The sequence below is a fragment of the Sceloporus undulatus genome, chromosome 4, assembly GCF_019175285.1.
Source record: "Sceloporus undulatus isolate JIND9_A2432 ecotype Alabama chromosome 4, SceUnd_v1.1, whole genome shotgun sequence".
NCBI classification, from domain to species: Eukaryota; Metazoa; Chordata; class Lepidosauria; order Squamata; family Phrynosomatidae; genus Sceloporus; species Sceloporus undulatus.
The window spans coordinates 201,126,749-201,145,603 of NC_056525.1; the positions used below are offsets into that span (position 1 = coordinate 201,126,749).

General features: G+C 40.1%; 1 protein-coding gene across 3 annotated transcripts in view; it reads right to left on the reverse strand.

The window, feature by feature from the left end:
• Positions 1–18,855, reverse strand: part of TOX (thymocyte selection associated high mobility group box) — a 326,596-nt gene that overhangs the window by 21,307 nt on the left and 286,434 nt on the right. For all 3 annotated transcript variants that reach the window (XM_042464588.1, XM_042464587.1, XM_042464589.1), the window contains one exon: positions 7,436–7,516. In XM_042464588.1, the coding sequence (XP_042320522.1) occupies positions 7,436–7,516 (81 nt within the window). The remainder of the gene's footprint in view (positions 1–7,435; positions 7,517–18,855) is intronic.

Genomic DNA, 18,855 nt, shown 5'->3' on the forward strand with positions numbered 1-18,855 from the left:
TATCACTGGCACTCCTAGGAGAAAGCCAAATGCATTCCTGCTTTTGATTCTCAACCCTCCTCAACTGCATTCCTGCTGCTTTTTTGTGGCTTTGCAGAATTAATTTTCCTTCTCTAATCTCTATAAGTCTTGCAGCTGCTGTTTCTAGTTATAGAAAAACAACATAGCTCTGTGGCTGTTCTGCTTAAAATTCTCCCTCTGTCCAGACTCCAGAATATTAGTTCCTTTTAGCATTGCTTGGTGGTGGAACAACTTGCATTGCTAGCACCAAGCACTGCTTGGTGGTGGTAGAGATGGCAAATGCAGAGGTGGGAAACAAGCCAACAAAGTGTCTCGCTAAGCATCTCCTCCTAAGGATTCATAAGGCCACAGAGAGGGTACACAGATCATTAGAAAAATATCATCACCAAAATAAACAATGGCTGTTTTGCAGTGGATATCACATTGCTGTTTTGGGATGGGGTTCCAAAATTTGGGCACAATCACAGATCACATCTCTTCCCCACAGATACAAAATGTTCCTCAGTTAAGGAAGGTAGTTGGAGGAGAGACTCCCCTGACAATCTTGAGGCAGAAGTCTGGGACTCCTCCAGTTATTTGAGTCCCAAACTACTGAGGGCATCGAGGTCTGTTCCAGCACCTTAAGCTGAAGAAACGGGCAACCAGTGCAGTTCTTTTAAAATTGCCATGATATGAAAAAATCTGGCTGTACCAGTTAGAATTCAAGCAGCTAGGTTCTCTACTCACTGGATTTTCCACATTGTCTTCAAGGGCAAACCTACATTTAGGACATTACAGTAATCTAATTACCAGAATATGGATCACTGTAACCCACAACTCCCTAAAATCTTGTCATAGGCTCACAGTTCTTCAGTAAAACCAGGAGTACACTTCTACACCCTTCATAGTTGTAGCACAAAATAGATAATGGTCTGAGTCTAGAGGCTGGTTCCCAGGCCATTAGAATCCAGCGCCCCAGGATATCTTAATGCTCCTTTCTGCCTAGTGAACAATGGCAATTGCTGTTCATTTCTACTTACAGCTATAGAGCTGTATGCCCAGATCATGGCAATGACTGAATAGCTGTGGTCCTCCAGTTAGATCACTGCAAGGTCTCAGAATCTCAGAAGTTACCACTCCTATCCACAAGTTTAACAATTCACCAGTTTCTAGGGCATTATACCAACAGCTATTTAAAACTAAAAAAAAAAAAAAACCCACATTAAGTTAAACAGGAATTTACTTTTATTTGTGCTGTGGAATAAATTGTGGAAAACTATTTTCACTAATAACTTTCATATAACATTTAAAATTTTGTCCACTTTCTTCCACACTCATTTCATCCTGGCTGACTTATAAACTAGATGTGCTCACATAAATTCAGCAAAGAGTAAGAGATTAACTCCCAAGGGCTTCCCCGTGGATATGTACCTGAATAATAATTCATCTCTTAGGGAGAAGTTGAATGAATAACTAGTGAAAGGTGAAACATGCCAGGAAAAAAAAAGACAAAATGTTCCTTTGAAAGGAACAGTACTATGTCAAAACAAGGGCTGGAAGATGCATATATGCCCTTATTCTATAACCTCTATGTCACATTTGCTCCGTTTACAAGTAAAAATAAGTTTAACGCTACTCCAGGCACTTTGGGGTCACTGGAGCCTGTGAAGAACCATTTGTATTCCTTTTGATGTATGCACCATCACCACCAATCAGCCAGTATGCACATTACAGAAATTGGTTCATTATGTGCAATGATATACAGTGGAAAAAATGATAACTTCATCTACCCGAGTCAAGCTGTAGTAATGATAGCAACAAAAATGCATTTTCTCTGGTAAACTGAGCAAAATTAAATGTAAATGATAAGGGGGGGGGGTTCACTTCTCTGTGCATAGGTAAGAATGTCTCTTCCAGCCATGGGAAGTAGGTGCCCTGATGTGTGCACACTGAAAAATGACATTTGAAATGGCAGCAGTACAAGAGATATAAAATGTGTCTCCCTATTATTATAGAGAGATGAAAGAAAGTAGGATGAAATTGTTTTCTACACTATAATGGCAAATAGAATTTTCATGCTGTTGAAGAGAAAGAAGAAGTGGTTCAACAACGTCTGGTCAGAGAGTCAAGCTGGCTTTGACTTATGGCAACTCTATGAATGAGAGACCTTCCAGACACCTTGTCATCAGTTATGGCTTTCTTGATTGAGTTTATTCATTTGGAAATGCAGCCTTTCTAAATGTAAAGTTGAAGGCTTTCATGGCCGGTATCCATAGTTTTTTGTGGGTTTTTCGGGCTATGTTCTGCTAGAACATGCCCACATAGCCTGAAAAACCCAAAAAAAACTATGCAGCCGTTCTCTTTTGCTAATGCCTCTCACTTAAGAAGCATTATTTCTTTTCTAATGAGTCATGCCATCTCATGATATGCTCAAACTACAATAGTTTCAGTTTGGTCATGTTGGTTACTAGGGAAAGTTCAGGCTTCATTTGTTCTAGAACCCATTTATCGGTCATTTTGGCAGTCCACAGTGTTCAGTGTTCACTCTTCCAATGCCACATATCAAATAAGTTGATTGTTTTCCTGTCAGCTTTCTTCATGCTCCAGCTTTCACAAATATACATAGAAATAGAAATAAAATGGTATGGATGATCACCACTTTGATATTCAATGATGTATCTTTACACTTCATGATCTTATCTAGGTCCTCCACAGTTGCCTTTCAAAGTGCTAGCGTTCTTCTTGATTAAAGGGTCCGTTTTGTTTTATGACTAAGGGCCTGAACAGACTGGAATAAAGAGTCAGCCTCAGGGCAGAGTGGGGGCATGGCTGGCCACCCAGACATGGCCCCCACACCACTCGCTTGACCAGATGGTGGGTGGCATCATGCTGTGTCTTCAGCTGTGCTTAAGAAGTGGTGAAAAGGCACCACGACAGCAGCTAGGATGCCCTTTCTTTCCATGGCGCAAAAAGGAGCCACTTTTTGCGGTTCCTTTTTGCGCCATGGAAAGGCCAGATTGGGGCTGTGGCATGCGGTTGCCACAGCCCCAAACCAGCAAGGAAAGGGGCGGACTCCGGAGGCTCCTTAGGGACTGTCTGTACAGTCCCTGAGTCAATTTACAGAAAGTCATTTGATACCAGAGATTACGTAGTGGAAACAAATGCAGTCCTGCACATAATCCCACTAAAATGTAGCTCTCAGTAAACTCAGTGAGTTTAATCTTACGTGTGTACAACATTGCAGCCTAACACCTTCAGGTATCCTGGTCCTATACTTGAATGCAAAACAACTTCGGATTCAGGCTGTATTCAAGTCCAAAGTATCCTATTAGTTCAAATATATATGGAACAGCTTGAGTCACTGCCCCCCTTTAGTCAGGAGAGGAAAGTGTGTTCAAAAGCCCAAATATCTGAGTTGCATTCCCTTCCCTCAATAAATAAATCACCTGTCTGGTGCACGCCTCATGTCTTGGCCTTCAAAACCGAATGGACCTGACCAGCATGACTTCTGATAGCAATGTTGGTAGTTGTAATCCAAAATATTTGGAGGGCCCCAAACTGGGAAAGACAGCAGTAAATGACATATCTAGTTTTTTGCTGGGGCCATGGACAGAGTAGTAGCAGAGAAAAGCAAGAATGGGGCACGAGGATATGGACTAGGAAGAACTACAGGTGAGAATTGAAGGAGTGAAGAGGATGGAACTTTGGCAGAGATGGAACAAAGAAGCTGAATGAAAGCCTAAATAAGTTTTAGGACCTTAAAAGAAAAAGCTTAATTTGTTCAAAAAGTTCCATATTCTATATTATTACTGTCGGGGGGGAGGGGGGGGCAGAGTGAACAAAGGTCCAAAACACATTGCAGAAATAATCCAGTTTGAGACCACTGGCTGCCCTGGCACCAGAGCTCTCTGACAAAGAAGGCTAAATAGTTCACAAAACTACAATTCCCAGAATTCCCTAGCATTGAGTCAGGACAGTAAAAGCAGTCTCAAACTGGATTATTTTTGCAGTGTGTTTTGGACCAAAGTTTCATTCAATGGGGTAGGCAGACTAATCCTCTTTATAGGTTTTGGGCTATGAAGTCCCAGCCAGCATGGCCAATGGTCAGGGTTATGGGAGTTGTAGTAAAAATATCTGGCAGACATGCAGCCACCTAATGGCAAACATTCAAATATCATAACTCTGGCAAGGAACTTTATGGCAGGTTGCTATGGGGCAGCATGCTGGGGCATTGAACCCATTACCAATGCAGCTCTTTAACACATGCAGCTGTTCCTGAGAGACTCAAATGTAATTATTTCTAAATTACATATTACATATTCATTTCAAAAAATATTTACCTACCATCCTTCACTGGATGGCAATAAGATGATGATTATTATTATTTAAATTCTTTAAAAATGACATTGAAATAGCACAAAACAAGGCAGAACATTAAAAAAAAAAGGCAGATGCTATGAAATCTGTTTTCATAAGTCAGTTTAATATGCCTTTGAAAATAAATAAGTTTTGACTTGGTGCCAAAAAGAACCTGGTCATATTGGTATCAGCTGGGCTTCAAGTTCAACCAGTGTTTGTTTTTATAAAAATATACTGAGGTATCTCAACAGGAAAGGCTTTCTCTTCTGTTGTCACATAATGTAACAAGCAACGCTAGATTGAGATGGCTGGAGCCTTGGAGTAATTCCAAAAACATCACCTTCCCTTGTGCACATGGTGTGAGCTCTTCCACTGACACTATTATACAACATATAAAGTTTTCTGGTTCCAAGAGCAACCTTTTCTGGTGCCAAGAGCCAGCCCCTCTCAAACTCGAGAGCAAGGGGCAGTTCTGAACAGCCCTCCTGCCTGCATCCCAGCTGGCATCTCAGAGGCAGCAACATCAACACATCGCTTGCCTCTCTACTCACACTGCAGCTGGAAAAGAGACAATGAATGCTACCTAATCTTGGGAATGGCAGGATCCTGCCTTTTCTCAATAGTATTGCTTTATTCAAGGAGTGTGTTTGACAGTAGCAATGTGGACCTGTTAGCCACAGAGGTCTCTGATGGATTTGGGGCAATTACAACATTGCAATTGCACTATGGTATCAGAGGTACTTGGGAAAACACTCTTCTGAAGCACTTAATGTACAACTTGGGCAGGCTGATAAAAGAAGAGACACTCCTTCAGCTATTGGCATCCCAAGAAGGTATCCAGCATTATCTCTATTGTGTGTTAAAGATGGTACAAACTTGGTCTGAATAGGACATAATTTATAAAAAAAGATACAGTTTTTACATCAAAAGCTGCTGGAATTGCTTACTGAACAGGTAAAGTAACAAATCCTAGTGTCAGCTTGAATCACACATACAAAAAAGCCATGGTAAGCAATAAAAATGCTTGTTTTTTCAATGCAAAAATGCAATTCACAGCATTTTTAAATAATGCTGTACAATTTGCTATACAAACTACTTACAAAAGTAATAAAAGTTGCAACTGAGGGCAACCAGAAAGCTTAGTCGGTATTAGCAATAATATCATAATTTGAATAGCATTATATAAAATGCTTTGTAATGTGATTTTTTACTTTATATATTTAGTATGACAACACACATCAAATGGTCTGACTCTAGCACTGCTAATTTCAATAATTCCAAGGCAGGAGTGGAGAAAAGGCTTCTGAGGAAAGCTCTGAATACCTTATAATATGTTGACTACTGCACCCCGGTATCATCAGTTATGAATAAGCAGTGGTTACCTTTTCACTACCAGTAATCCTATCAGCTACAGCCAGGGAGGAAAAAAATCAAAAGCACTGAAATAGCAAATTTTAGACTTTTCTACATTGCGTTAGTATAATATGTATGCCTTCCATAGGCATGAATGCCTTGATGCATCAACATGTCGATGCAACAGGTTGTAGTAATAGCTGCAACCAATGGTCCTTCACAAAACACATCACATCAATCTTGCAAGCAGATGCAGTGCTGACTAAGGTTAGCCTCATGTAGATAAAGTATATGACATGTGGAATATGATGTTGAGGTGTGATGGGGCTCCTTGAATATGTGGTAATGGCTTCCTGTCTGCACAGGACACATTTGACTCCTATATATCCTGCTATATTTAGTATACCAAAGAGTGTATCATTCTCAATGAGATCATCCATACAAATTCCATTTTAAACAATATAAGACAAACAAAATCCACAGGAAGTCAACATTCAGAGTTCAAATTGGCTATATGGAATGATAGCTGGGAGTTGTCATTCTAACGTAATCTGGAAGACTACCCATGTATCATCTACCAAAATATATAGCATGTGCCAAGGGCCATGCTCCATAGGCAATTACATAAATTAAATTAAATGTTTGAACTGGTCTCCCATTTTCTTTCTTACTCAGATTACACTTGACTTAAGTCAAGTAACATTTTGTCTGACGTTTGCAAATTCTAATATGCTGGCCTCCTTTATACCATGCCTTTGGGACATGATTTTTGGCATGTCTTGTACATCAACATATCACAGTATAAATGTCATTCAGAATAACCCTCAATAATGAGAAACGGAGCACCTAGATAGTAATCATAGTACATAACTATCCATCAGCAGACAGAAAGTTTTCTATATTGACCACCTCTCTTTCTTTTGTGCATAAATTGGTCCTGGGCATGGGGAGGACATGGTGGAAATGTACCTTCCTGCGTCATTGAGAAGGCATTTATGTGGGGGGGGGGGGGAAGAGGGTCTTTGAACATGGTAGAAATACCCTAGAAGCTATTTTGGAAAATCTCCTTCTGGGATGGAGCTTTTCCGAAATCCCTATCTGGAAGGGGCTTGAGACCACAAAAACAGTCTTGGGAACTGCATGTGGCCCATTGGCTGAACCTTGTCCACTCCAGATATAGAAAATTCATCAGATTAAAGTTATGGGGTTTACTATCCTAATTAATCAGCAGGTTTCTTGTACTGGGAAGCAATTCACAGAGATATAGCGGACCTGTCATATTGGTGGGCTAGCTATCCCTGAATTCAGTGGTGGTGCATGCACATTGGACACGCTGGTGCAGCCATGAGCACATTATAGCCATTGAATAAAATGGGTTGTGGCCATCATGTTTTTTCCTATCTTTGAAGGGGCCTGGAACTGAACTCTCCACAGATGGGAAGGGACTACTGTAACCTAAAAATATGAGAGAAGTAACATCCAGGCATCCCCAGGGCTGCCACTTTGAATCCCATTTTGAGAAAAAGGCAGGATATAAATCCCATGGATGAATGAATATGTTGCATACAACACAGAAATTGCTGCAACAACTTCAGTTTGCCCCTCCCTCTCTCCTCTTTTTCTCTGTCCACCTTTTTTTTTTATGTCTAACCCTTCAAACATGTTTTCACTGGCTGGCTTAAAACAAAATATTAAATAAAACACAACAAATATCAGGTATTACCTTGGATACAAGACTTGCCCTGTAAGCAGCAAGCTGCTTCAGATACTCCTTCTTAGCAGCTTCAGTTTTCTTTTTATATACCTGAAAAACAATGAATAACAATATATCAGCAAATGGGCCTGTTGTGTTTTGAAACAAAACCTTATGCTTTCTAGTGCACATGCAGCAACACAAAATTCCCTTTAGCTCCATCCTGTGGGCCATTGGTGCGGAAGCATCATGGGAGTAGTAGTTCAACAACGTCTGCAGGGTCACACCAAGGGTTGCAAAGTAACAAGGCCTAGCCTTCCTTCTCCTGTTCCCAGAGCAGGAATGAGGATTTGCAGGATAAGAATGCTGTCTTGAAATGTCTGTGTGTGTGCAAGGACTAAGGCAGGAAATTTGGGACATTACGGAGAATCATTTGGGTTTGTCCAACTCAAGTTAACCTGAAACAACAGAAGTACCATACATACTCAACTGTAAGTCAAGAAATTTATGCCCCAAAATTGACCCTAAAATCCTGGGTCGACTTATATATGGTTCAATAACTAGTACTGCTCCACTCTTGGTGCTTAAGGCACGTGTTTTTCTGAGTGTATGAGTGTGTGTGAAAGAGGTTCCCAGTCCAATTTGCAAGCCTTTTCTTCCCATGGAAGAAACCCCCCATATAACACCACTTGCTTCCCTCCCCAGTCCATTTTGCAAATCTCCTCTTCCCATGGAAAAACTTCCCATTTGACACCACTTTCTTCCTTCTCCAGTCAGTTTTGCAAGTCTCCTCTTTCCATGGAAAAAACCCCCCTGGTACTTCCCCCTTTCCATCCTTCCTTATAACCTCCTAAGATTTACCCTCGACTTATCCATAGGCCTTATCCACGGGTCATATCAAAACCCATGATTTTGACCCTGAAACCTTCCCTTGACTTATACATGAGGTCACCTTGTACATTTGTGGAAATGGTTCTGTCCCTGTATAGCTACTGCTCTGTGTATTACAGTAAAGTAAAGTGTGCCCTTCCCTTACATGGGGATCCATTCCGGACTCCCCCTCCTCCCGCGTAAGGGAAAAACGTGTATGCTTGAGCCCCATTGGAAGTAATGGGGCTCATTTCCGTGGCGCACGCCCCATTACTTTTTCCGGGGCGCACCAGGGGTTTTTCCAGAACAGCTTCCAGCGAATGCTGGATGTCTCATAAGGTGTGCCCACGTATAACACAGATGCACTGTATGTTGTTGTTGTGTGCTTTCATGCCATTTCCAATTCATGGAGATCATAAGGTGAACCTATTACAGAATTTTCTGAGGGCTGAGAGTGAGTGACTTGCCCAAGGTCACCAAGTGGTTTGTCATGGCTGAGGGGGGATTAAAACCCTGGTCTCCAGAATTGTAGTTTGACATTCAAACCACAATGCTGTGCTAACTCTTCCTGCAACTTTAAACCACTTTATTTATATCCTCTTATTAAACATTTCTTTAATCTTGAGCAAACATATGCACTTCCAAGTGTATTTCCAAACTGCAGCATTATTTGTGAAGTGGCGCCACATTATTTGTATGAAAGATGCTTTATTTTAGCCCATCAAAGCTGTGTTTCCAAGAGCATGCAGGTCCCTCTGATCTCTGCTGGTAAAACCCTGAGTTTGCTTAAAAGGATTAAAGATTTTGCATCCCAGGGAAACATAAGATTATAATGGAGAAATAGGCATCCTAGGATACTAAAGCTGTAAATATCAAGAGAAGAATAAATATAATAGATTGATTCTAGCTGTGCAGCGGCATGTGTACATTCTTTTGCAATTTCTTCAGATTACAAAGCTTGAGATCATTTTGTTTCAGAAAGGATTTATAACAAGTTGCGTCTGAGTTGATTGTTTGTGGTTATTGCTAAAATGTATTGTTTGTTTCAAGGAAATGAAACACCCTTTAGTTGACAGTTTTTCTCCCCCTAGCAGCTAAAATTAAATTTGCCTGACCTGAAAGAACAGGCAAGAATGCAAATTGCACTCTCTGCATGAATACATCTGCATAATTTTGTTATTTCATTTTCAAAACAAAAATTGCACTGAATAAGAATAAAAGATCACAGATTTATTCCTGACATTTCTAATTTCATAAATCCAATTAATGGTAGTTCTATACAGCTTTGTATGCAAGTACTATTATGGCACCCTATCATACACTCATCATGCTATTATTCCCTATCCAGTCATGCATAGTTTTTAGTACTAAGCACTTCTAGGCATTTGCTAGTTTACCTTTTAGACTGGTACAAGGAAAGAAGTTTTGTAGGTGAAATATGACAACAGTCTCTTTAACATGGAAATATTATGACTAAAGTATAAAAATCTTGCAACCAAAAGCTAAGTTTAAATCCCAAGATTCAAATACTCATACTTCACCATACAACAGCTTTTTTATTTTATTTTATTTTAACAAAACATTTGCAAAAAATAAAGTATTGATCATGCATTCAGTATTCACCACTGACTTCACTTCCAAGAGGCTTGAGCTGAAGAAAAATCAACAATAGACGTGCGATGGATTCCCTCTCCAGGTAAGCCCTTCAGTTCCAACCAATGGCCTCCTATCCCTTGCCCTTCCCTTTTATCCTAAAAATTCCCATCACGGTCCCCAAGGTGATGCTTATGCTGGACAGGCAGATGTGTTCCTGGTGCATTCAGTTCGCTAATGCATAACCAATTATCCTCAATAATTCTGAAATGAAAATGCTATTTACACAGATGTAAACAACAAAGCAGTAAAAAAGCTTCCAGCACTACATGGGCTTCACATACAATACAGTATACGTCAGAAAGTACAAAGTAGCTCTTTCCCCCAAGCTCCTTCCACACTTTCAGCTCCCATCGAACCAAATTTCCCTCTTTCCCTTACTGTCCCTGTCTACTCCAAACCCTAGCCATTTTTCTCTGTTCCTAACTGGCCCTGTCTGATAGTTTGACAGAGAGGTTGCTAGTTTTATAATCTTTCACTCACAGGACCACTTTCACAGCACATTCAGCCCATGAGCTGGAATTGGCTCGCTTACTTAGGTTTGACATGAAAAAATCCTTACATAAGAAAATGATACAATCCCCATTTGATTTCATCTGACACAGTAAGGACTGATGAAATATATTTTACATTAAATTGGAATCACATATAATGTATAGTATTTTACTCTTTTTATCACTGTGACTTTATTTAATTGGGGACTATCTTGTCTCAGTCTGCACTGACTAGTATCCTTTTTTTGTATCTGGAGGTAATGAGCCTTAATTTCACAACTGTTCACCCATCTTTAAGCATATATAATGTTTCTAGTGTGAAAATGTATTTGGACTTTACAAGTGTGACGTTCTGAATTATATTCTGCACACCTTCCTTACAGTATGTTCTAGCTGGCATAACAACCAAACAGCTTTATGTTTACTGAGTACATTATGAAACAGAAGATTTAAATCAATGATTTAAAAATCATTTTGTCCACAGTTGAAGTTAGGATTTAAGTGCTTCATTTAAATCAATTTAGTTTAGTCCTCATCAAACACCATTTTTTCTTAGAGAGCAAGTTCTTGTGGACATGGTAAGCCAAGGTTGCCCATGTATGCTATAATGTCACCTGAAATTATGTTTCACATTGTCATCTGCTGGGGGGGGGGGTTGTAATCACAGTACTGTATTTGAATGAGGCTTGGAAATAGAGTGAGGTATGGTGGGTGAGATGTGGGTGACCAGTTTGCTACAGCCCCATCAGAGAGGAAGTATTACAAGACTGATTGGAACATAAGAACCTTCTCTTGCGTGAAGAATACATATGTGCTGCCAGTGGAAGCCATATCATTTTTGGCATTAGCTTCAACAAGCCCATGGACCCGCAGGCAGCTGGAGAAACAAGTTGGGTGGCAATTGAATGTTTCTCAGAACATACAATACTTACAAAAGACTGGGTGTCCTACCCATATTTTTTTGCCAGTGCCAAATATTACAGCCCTCAGGCATACATTTTAGCTGTTTTGAAACTTTTAGAGAAAACAGCAAATGAGATATATTTTCAGCTCAAAATTATCCATATGAGACAGCTTTATTTCACTTTTAAAGAGATAAATTCCTGCTCAGCTACAGAACCTCACTGGGTGACCTTCGACAAGTCACACTGTCCCGGCCTCTCGGAACAAATCTTACAAAGAAAAACCTATGATAGATTTGGCTTGGGGCTGCCATAAGTCAGTAATGAAGTCACACAATCACAACAACAACAACATCAACAACAACATCAAAGATATGCTTCATTAATATTATTAACATGAAACTAAAGGATTAAAAAAAACACTAGTTCAGGCATTTGTTGTAGTTCTCTTTTCTCCCTGCCACCCTTTCTTCCTACCAAAATCTGCAGTTCCTTCAGTTTCTCTTTCTGCTGCCCTTCTATGGGTTCTCCATAAAATGGCCAGTTTAACTGCTCTGTTCCAATCTTCTCTAATGTAAAGCTTTACTATTCTAAAATTTGCTTTTCTAACCATCTCTACTGGGAGGGGTGGAGTAAAAGTATATATGCAGAGAATCATGTGTCATACAGAAAAAGATGCCCTATGCTGAATTTACAACGATGAGGAAATTTGTAAAGCAAATACTGAGAGCATGAAGCAACCAGGCTTTGTACTTCATCAGCAACATAACAACTGCCTTTTGACTTAGGCATTCTTTTCTCATACTTCAGCGTATACACAGGGAAATCTGCAAACCTCCCCATGGGAAGTTCCATCTGCGACTCTTGTTCTTATGTCTTACATTACACAGAAGCACTACATAACTCATTTGAGCTGTTTCTTTTAATATGCTAGTTCACTTTGCTTCAATAAAAGCAGCTCATAGTCCTTCTGCATGCTACAAGCAGGAAAACCAAAAGGGAGAAACCATGGAGCCCTTACAAACCCAAGGTAATCAGCCAAGCATGTTTTCCCCACCTCACCTATATGGGCTCTTTTAGGTGTAGGAAGAGTCTTTTTAAAAATCTGGATGTAAAGTGAGAGTGATGTATAGTTTTAAAAGAAAAGTCCCAACTCATCCATGGCTAAAATAGCTGAATTGCCCTTTGAGGTTCTGGGGACACTGTGCATTTTTAAAAAACCATAAACACCTCCCCCCCCCCCCAGTTTTAGCTGGTGACCCCTTGAACAGGGTATCCCTTATCTCTGCTGCAATCCCTTCACACTGTAGAGTTTTGGAAGGTCTTCTGATAGGATTTGCAAGGCCTGCAGAGGGTAGGGGAAGGTGCTGTGGGAAAGCTCATCTCAGAGTCAGTAACCTATTGCATTCATGGAACAAGGCATCAGTCTCATCCAGACGCTGACACTAGGCCTGCAAAGTTGTTGTACAATGGTTTTCCTTTGCAGTTTTATATTTCAATCAATAGAGAGGACTATCAAATTGGAAGATATCTATAGGCAGATTAAATATTTTTGCTGCACTGAGATATTTAAGCCAATGGTTAGTCCCAAATGGAGCAGATTTATCTAATCTGTGGCAACCTGCTGAGTTAATACTTACATAAAATTCAATGACACTACTCAAGATGGGACTAATAGTTTTATGTAGCACAATTTTTTTAAAATAAATTGACAAAAATATACAAGAACAGGAGCTTAGAAAAGTTACTTTGTTGGATGATAACTTCCATAATCCCCAGCCAATATGATGAAACACTGATTAAGACTCAAGAAATATAATTAACAATGTGAATGTGATTTTTAATATATGCATTAATTAAAAGCCAGATTTAAGCAATAAGTGATCCATGGACTGGGGCTAAAGCAAGCAGATTAATTTGGATCCATGGATGAGTGGAAACAAGTTTTTACACTGGTATTTCATGAAATCTTGCTGCATATGCACAAATAATCCAGGCTGACACAACTTTAACTGCCATGGCTCAAAGATGTGGGATTCTGGGAATTCTAGTTTTGTGAGATGTTTAGCTTTCTCTGTCTAACAGCTCCGATTCCACAGCAAACTACAATTTCCATAATCCCCTAGCACTGAGCCACACCAGTCAAAGTGGTGACAACTTGCATTATTGCTGCAGTGGGATGCAGCTGAGCTATGAAAATCATTACATTTTCAGCATTCAGTATTAGGGAGCAGCAAGCTAGAACTTGCCAAGACACAAATACTTAAATGTGTAATTTAAGTAGACAAAAAAAGCTGTAACTACGTTTTTGATAGAAACATTTGAAATGTATTTGAAATTTATCTGGGGATACAAATTGTGCAAAACTGAAGCATCTTCAGTCTATGAATTCCCTATAAATCTGCAGTGGAAGCAACACTTGCACTGTGAGAAGTCTTCAGACTGGATAATTCAGGTAAACATGGCACTCAATCAATGTATTTTATCAACCTATTTGGGTTGCAGTTCATTAAGCACAGCTGCAGTCAACAGTGTAGAGAGCTAGAAGATCCAATGTGTAAATCAAACTAAAATTGCTGCTTTCTAATACAGTCTTGGCTTTTTAAAAACAAAAACCAACATAATGAAATAAATTTTATTACAGAATCTTACAAGGATGCAAAAGGAAAAGAATGGGAGCAAATGATAGATTTTCCTGTGCTGGATTTTTGGCAATTCCATCTTTGCACTGTAGTTCCCCTCCCATTACATCTGCTGGCTACTCATCCTGGGAGGAGAGAGGCTGTCAGGATAGACACAAAGAAGCTCTTTTTCCTATACCCACCTACCCAAGGATGAAGGTTTGGTGGACTAACTCTCCTCTTTGTCCCATCACTAGGTGGGAAAGTTAGTGGGGCAAAGTGGGAGAGGGTCTACTCCACTAGAATACTTTGCCCTTAAAAGCCCAGTTAGTTCCAGTGCTGACATCATTCTAGCATCCAGTGAAAACATGGCTCTTTATTTTATTTACATATCAGGGACCTAACAGATTTTATCCCAGGTTGTACCTGTGTATGATTTTAAATTGTTTCAAACAGTTTCAACTGCCTTCATTTGTTATGTTGTTTAATATGCTTCAAATCTGCTTAAAGTTTTTTTAAAAAATTGTTTAAGTTGATTCAACTTATTTTCCTGTACACTGCCTTGAGTTCCCTTGATACAGGGTGATATGTAGAAATTTAAACCAATAAAATGTTTCACGAACAGCTTTCTGTTTGTTTGGGTTTTTTTTTGGTGGGGTTTTCAGGCTATGTGGCCGTGTTCTGGAAGAGTTTATTCCTGATGTTTCAACAGCATCTGTGGCTGGCATCTTCAGAGAATGCATTCTCTGAAGATGCCAGCCACAAATGCTGGTGAAACATCAGGAATAAACTCTTCCAGAATATGGCCAAATAGCCCCAAAACCCCACAAAAAACTATGGATTCCAGCTATGAAAGCCTTTGACTTTGACTGGAGCTTTCTAATTGCCACAAAGTAATATTTATATTTTATGTATCAGTGTCTCACAAGTAGCAGTCCTTTCATTTAAACAACAACAAGCAGCAGCAGTAGAATGCAGTAATGGAAAACAGGAGTGTTGCTGATGAATAAACAAGGAGTAAGCATTCTGAGGCTACAATACAACAAAACAGATACATGGAAAAATCCTCCCAAGATATGCAGTCTCACAGTGTTAAGAATTTTGGTAATTTAGAGAAAATAAATGTGTAACACATGCAGGCATAGATATTAAAATAGGCTGAGCGTATTGAATTTATACACAGTACATTTAAATCTATACACATGAAAACAGTACTGTATAATGGTTTAAGGTACTCAATCTGACTCCTTCTGATTGCAACCATCTCCTACTTCTGATCCAACTGGAAAAAAACAAGTTAGGCATACCTCAGTTTAAAAAAGCCCCTGACAAAGAGGTTCCCCTTTACAAAGACATTTTGTGCTCCCCAGCCCTCCTTTTCTTCCTTGTCCTCTGTTGTTGTTTTTTTTAGTAACACTGGCACTGGCAGGGGGTGAAGGAGGGCTGGAGAAACAGACTTCCAATGGTGGCTTGCAGCAGCAGATCTGCAGTGAACATTTCAATTAAAACTTCAGTTGGGAAACAATGGGATTCTAGTTTATCCTAGATACAAGCAAGGTAAACAGCTGTCTCCAGGATTCGTGCTGAACATGCATAAACAGCAAAATAGAGAGAAAAGGGGAGGGAAGATAAGTCTTCCTCACTAGCTACCTCCAGCAAGTTTTTTTTTAAAAATAAATAAATTAGTAAGCACAGGCACTAAAAGGCTAATGGCCTTTACTCTGTTCTCATCCTTCTTGATTTGTCTGCAGCCTTTGACACCGTTGACCACTCTCTTCTAGTTGATATACTTTCTGACCTTGGGTTCTCAGACTCTGTTCTCAACTGGTTTAGATCTTATTTGTCAGACAGATCTTTTGCAGTGGTTGCAGGGGGTCTGACTTCTTCTCCTGTTCCCTTATCTGTAGGAGTTCCCCAGGGCTCTGTTCTGGGTCCCCTTCTGTTTTCTCTCTACACACTGTCCTTAGGTAAACTCATTAGCTCTTTTGGCTTTTCCTACCATCTGTATGCCGATGACACCCAGCTGTATCTTTCCACCCCTGACCTTTCTCCAATGCTTGAACAGCAAGTTTCGTCTTGCCTCACAGCTGTCTCGCAGTGGATGTGCTATCGGCGTTTGAAACTCAACATGTCTAAGACAGAGCTTCTTGTCTTTCCTCCTAAGCCCACCCTTCAACACTCCTTTTCTGTCTCTGTGGACAACATTTCTATTCAACCAGTCCAGCAAGCCCACAGTCTTGGTTTTATCTTTGATTCTTCTCTGTCGTGTATCCCTCAGATCCAGACCACAGCCAAGGCTCGTAGATTCTTTTTGTACAATATTGCTAAAATCCGACCCTATCTCTCCGCCTCTACTGCCAAGATCCTGGTCTAAGCCCTAGTGGTCTCATGACTTGATTACTGTAACGTCCTCCTGGTTGGGCTTCCTCTTTCTCACCTCTGTCCTTTAATTTCTGTCCAGCATTCAGCTGCACGCATTATCACATCCGCCCACCGCTCTGACCACATCTCTGTTCAGAGAAGCGTTCCCAGGCATTGCATAATTGTCACTTGCTATTTGATGTTCCTTTGTTGCCTGTTTTATTGAATCATTTTCTGTATTGCTATGTCCTCTCTCCATTCCATCTTCCCTGATCCAGGCCTCGGAGGTAGAGAAGAACTGTTGGCCCTCATCCCCTTCCCCTTCTCATTTTGTGTCATGTCTTTTTAGATTGTAAGCCTTAGGGCAGGGAACCGTCCAATTAAAAAGATTGTATGTATAGCGCTGTGTAAATTTACAGCGCTTTATAAATAAAGGTTAATAATAATAATAATAATAATAATCATCATCATCATCATCATCATCATCTCTCCTGTGTTGGCATCCCTTCACTGGCTCCCCCTCCCTTTCTGCATTCAGTATCCTGCTGTTGACGTTTAAAGCCCTCCATGGGCTGGCCCCTCCTTACTTATCAGACTTTCATTCTCCTCACCTTCCCACTCAGGCCCTCTGTTCTGGTAGTCAAGGTCTGCTGTCACAGCCCAGGATTTCCTCTGCTCCATCTTGGATTCGCCCCTTTTCACTCGCTGCCCCTCACGCCTGGAACCTTCTTCCCCCGCGAGCAAGAGCCATCACTTCTTTAACCAGCTTCAAAACAGAGTTGAAGACTATCCTGTTCAGGGAAGCATTCCCAGGCATTGCATAACTGTCACTTGCTATTTGATGTTCTTTTGTTGCCTGTTTTATTGAATCATTTCCTGTATTGCCATGTACTTTATATGTATTATGCTACTAGAGAGGTCCCTTCCCCAACACCACTCTCTTCTCCTTTTGTGTCATGTCTGGTTAGACTGAGGGTAGGGAACCGTCCAATTAAAAAGATTGTATGTACAGCGCTGTGTAAATTTACAGCGCTTTAGAAATAAAGGTTAATAATAATAATAATAATAATAATAATAATAATAATATGAATTTTATAAGAGAAGCAGAAGCTGGTGAATGAAAAAGTCAACCCTACAACCCTTCAAATGGTCTCTGCAAGGATCAAAATGTTTTAAATGCAAGGTTTACCTAAGCTGGTTGTTTCATTTCATATGTGCATACTGTTAATTTTGAATTTTGCCCGTGAGTCAGCAAGCTAACTTCTGTGTTTTGTTGAATAATTATGTATCAGACATAGTTTTTAATGGGTTTTTCAAGCTATGTGGCTGTGTTCTGAAGATGCCAGCGACAGATGCTTGTGAAACTTCAGGAATAAACTCCTCCAGAACCCAGCCACATAGCCTGAAAAACCCACAAAAAATTATGGATGCCGGCTATGAAAGCCTTCAACTTTACATATGTATCAGACAGTTTATGCTCTGCACCTTGATTCTGTCAATTCCTAGATTATTAAAATAGTAGAAAAGGGGTATCTATTGTAATGAATTTCAAGAGGGAGAAATGTAAGGTACTATACCGAGGGAGAAAAAACTGAAATGCACAGATATAGGATGGAGGACACTGGGCTTCAAAACAATACATGTGAAAGAGATCTAGGAGTCTTAGTAGACCACAGGCTGAACATGAAGTTCTTAGTAGACCACAGGAAACATTGTGATTCAGAAGCTAAAAAAGCCAACATGATGCTAGGCTGCATCAATAAGCGTGTAGTGTCTAGAACGAAGGAAATAATAATACCACTTTATTCTGCTTTGGTCAGACCTCACCTGGTCAGACCTCACCTGGAATACCATGTCCAGTTCTGGTCATCACAATTCAAGAAGGATATTGACAAGCTCGAAGACGACCAGAGGAGGGTAACCAAAATAGTGAAAGGAACCATGCACTCCCTAAGTGGTTTACAATGTGTAAGGAAATTGCCCTCAACAAGCTGGTACTCATTTTACTGGCCTATGAAAGGATGGAAGGCTGAGGGGACGGACCTTGGAGCCCTCTTCTAGGATCAAACTTACAATGTTGTGACTGCAGTACCAGCATTTAACCACTGTGCCACTAGGGCTCCCTTAATTCCATTCAAACCATAGGAAAAAAGATTCTACCTAAACATTAAGAAGCACTTCCTGATGGTAAGAGCTGTTTGACAGAGGAATACATTGCTTCAGAGTGTGGAGAAGTCTACCTCTTCGGAGGTTTTTAAACAGAGGTTGGATGGCCATCTGCTGGGAGTGCTTTGATTGTGTATTCATGCATGGCATGGAGTTAGCTGGCCCTTGTCTCTTCCATATGCTTCTATGATTCTAAGTTGTTAGGGCTCACTCTTCTTTAATAGTATAGATTTAGGACCTAAATAGCAAGTACTGAAGGCTGTATTTCAGAAGAAAGAACTGGCAAATCTACCTTTGAGTATTCCTTTCCTAAGAAATCCTATGAAATTCATGGGGTCATTATAAGTAGATAGGTGACTTAAAAGCATATAACCACATAGAGA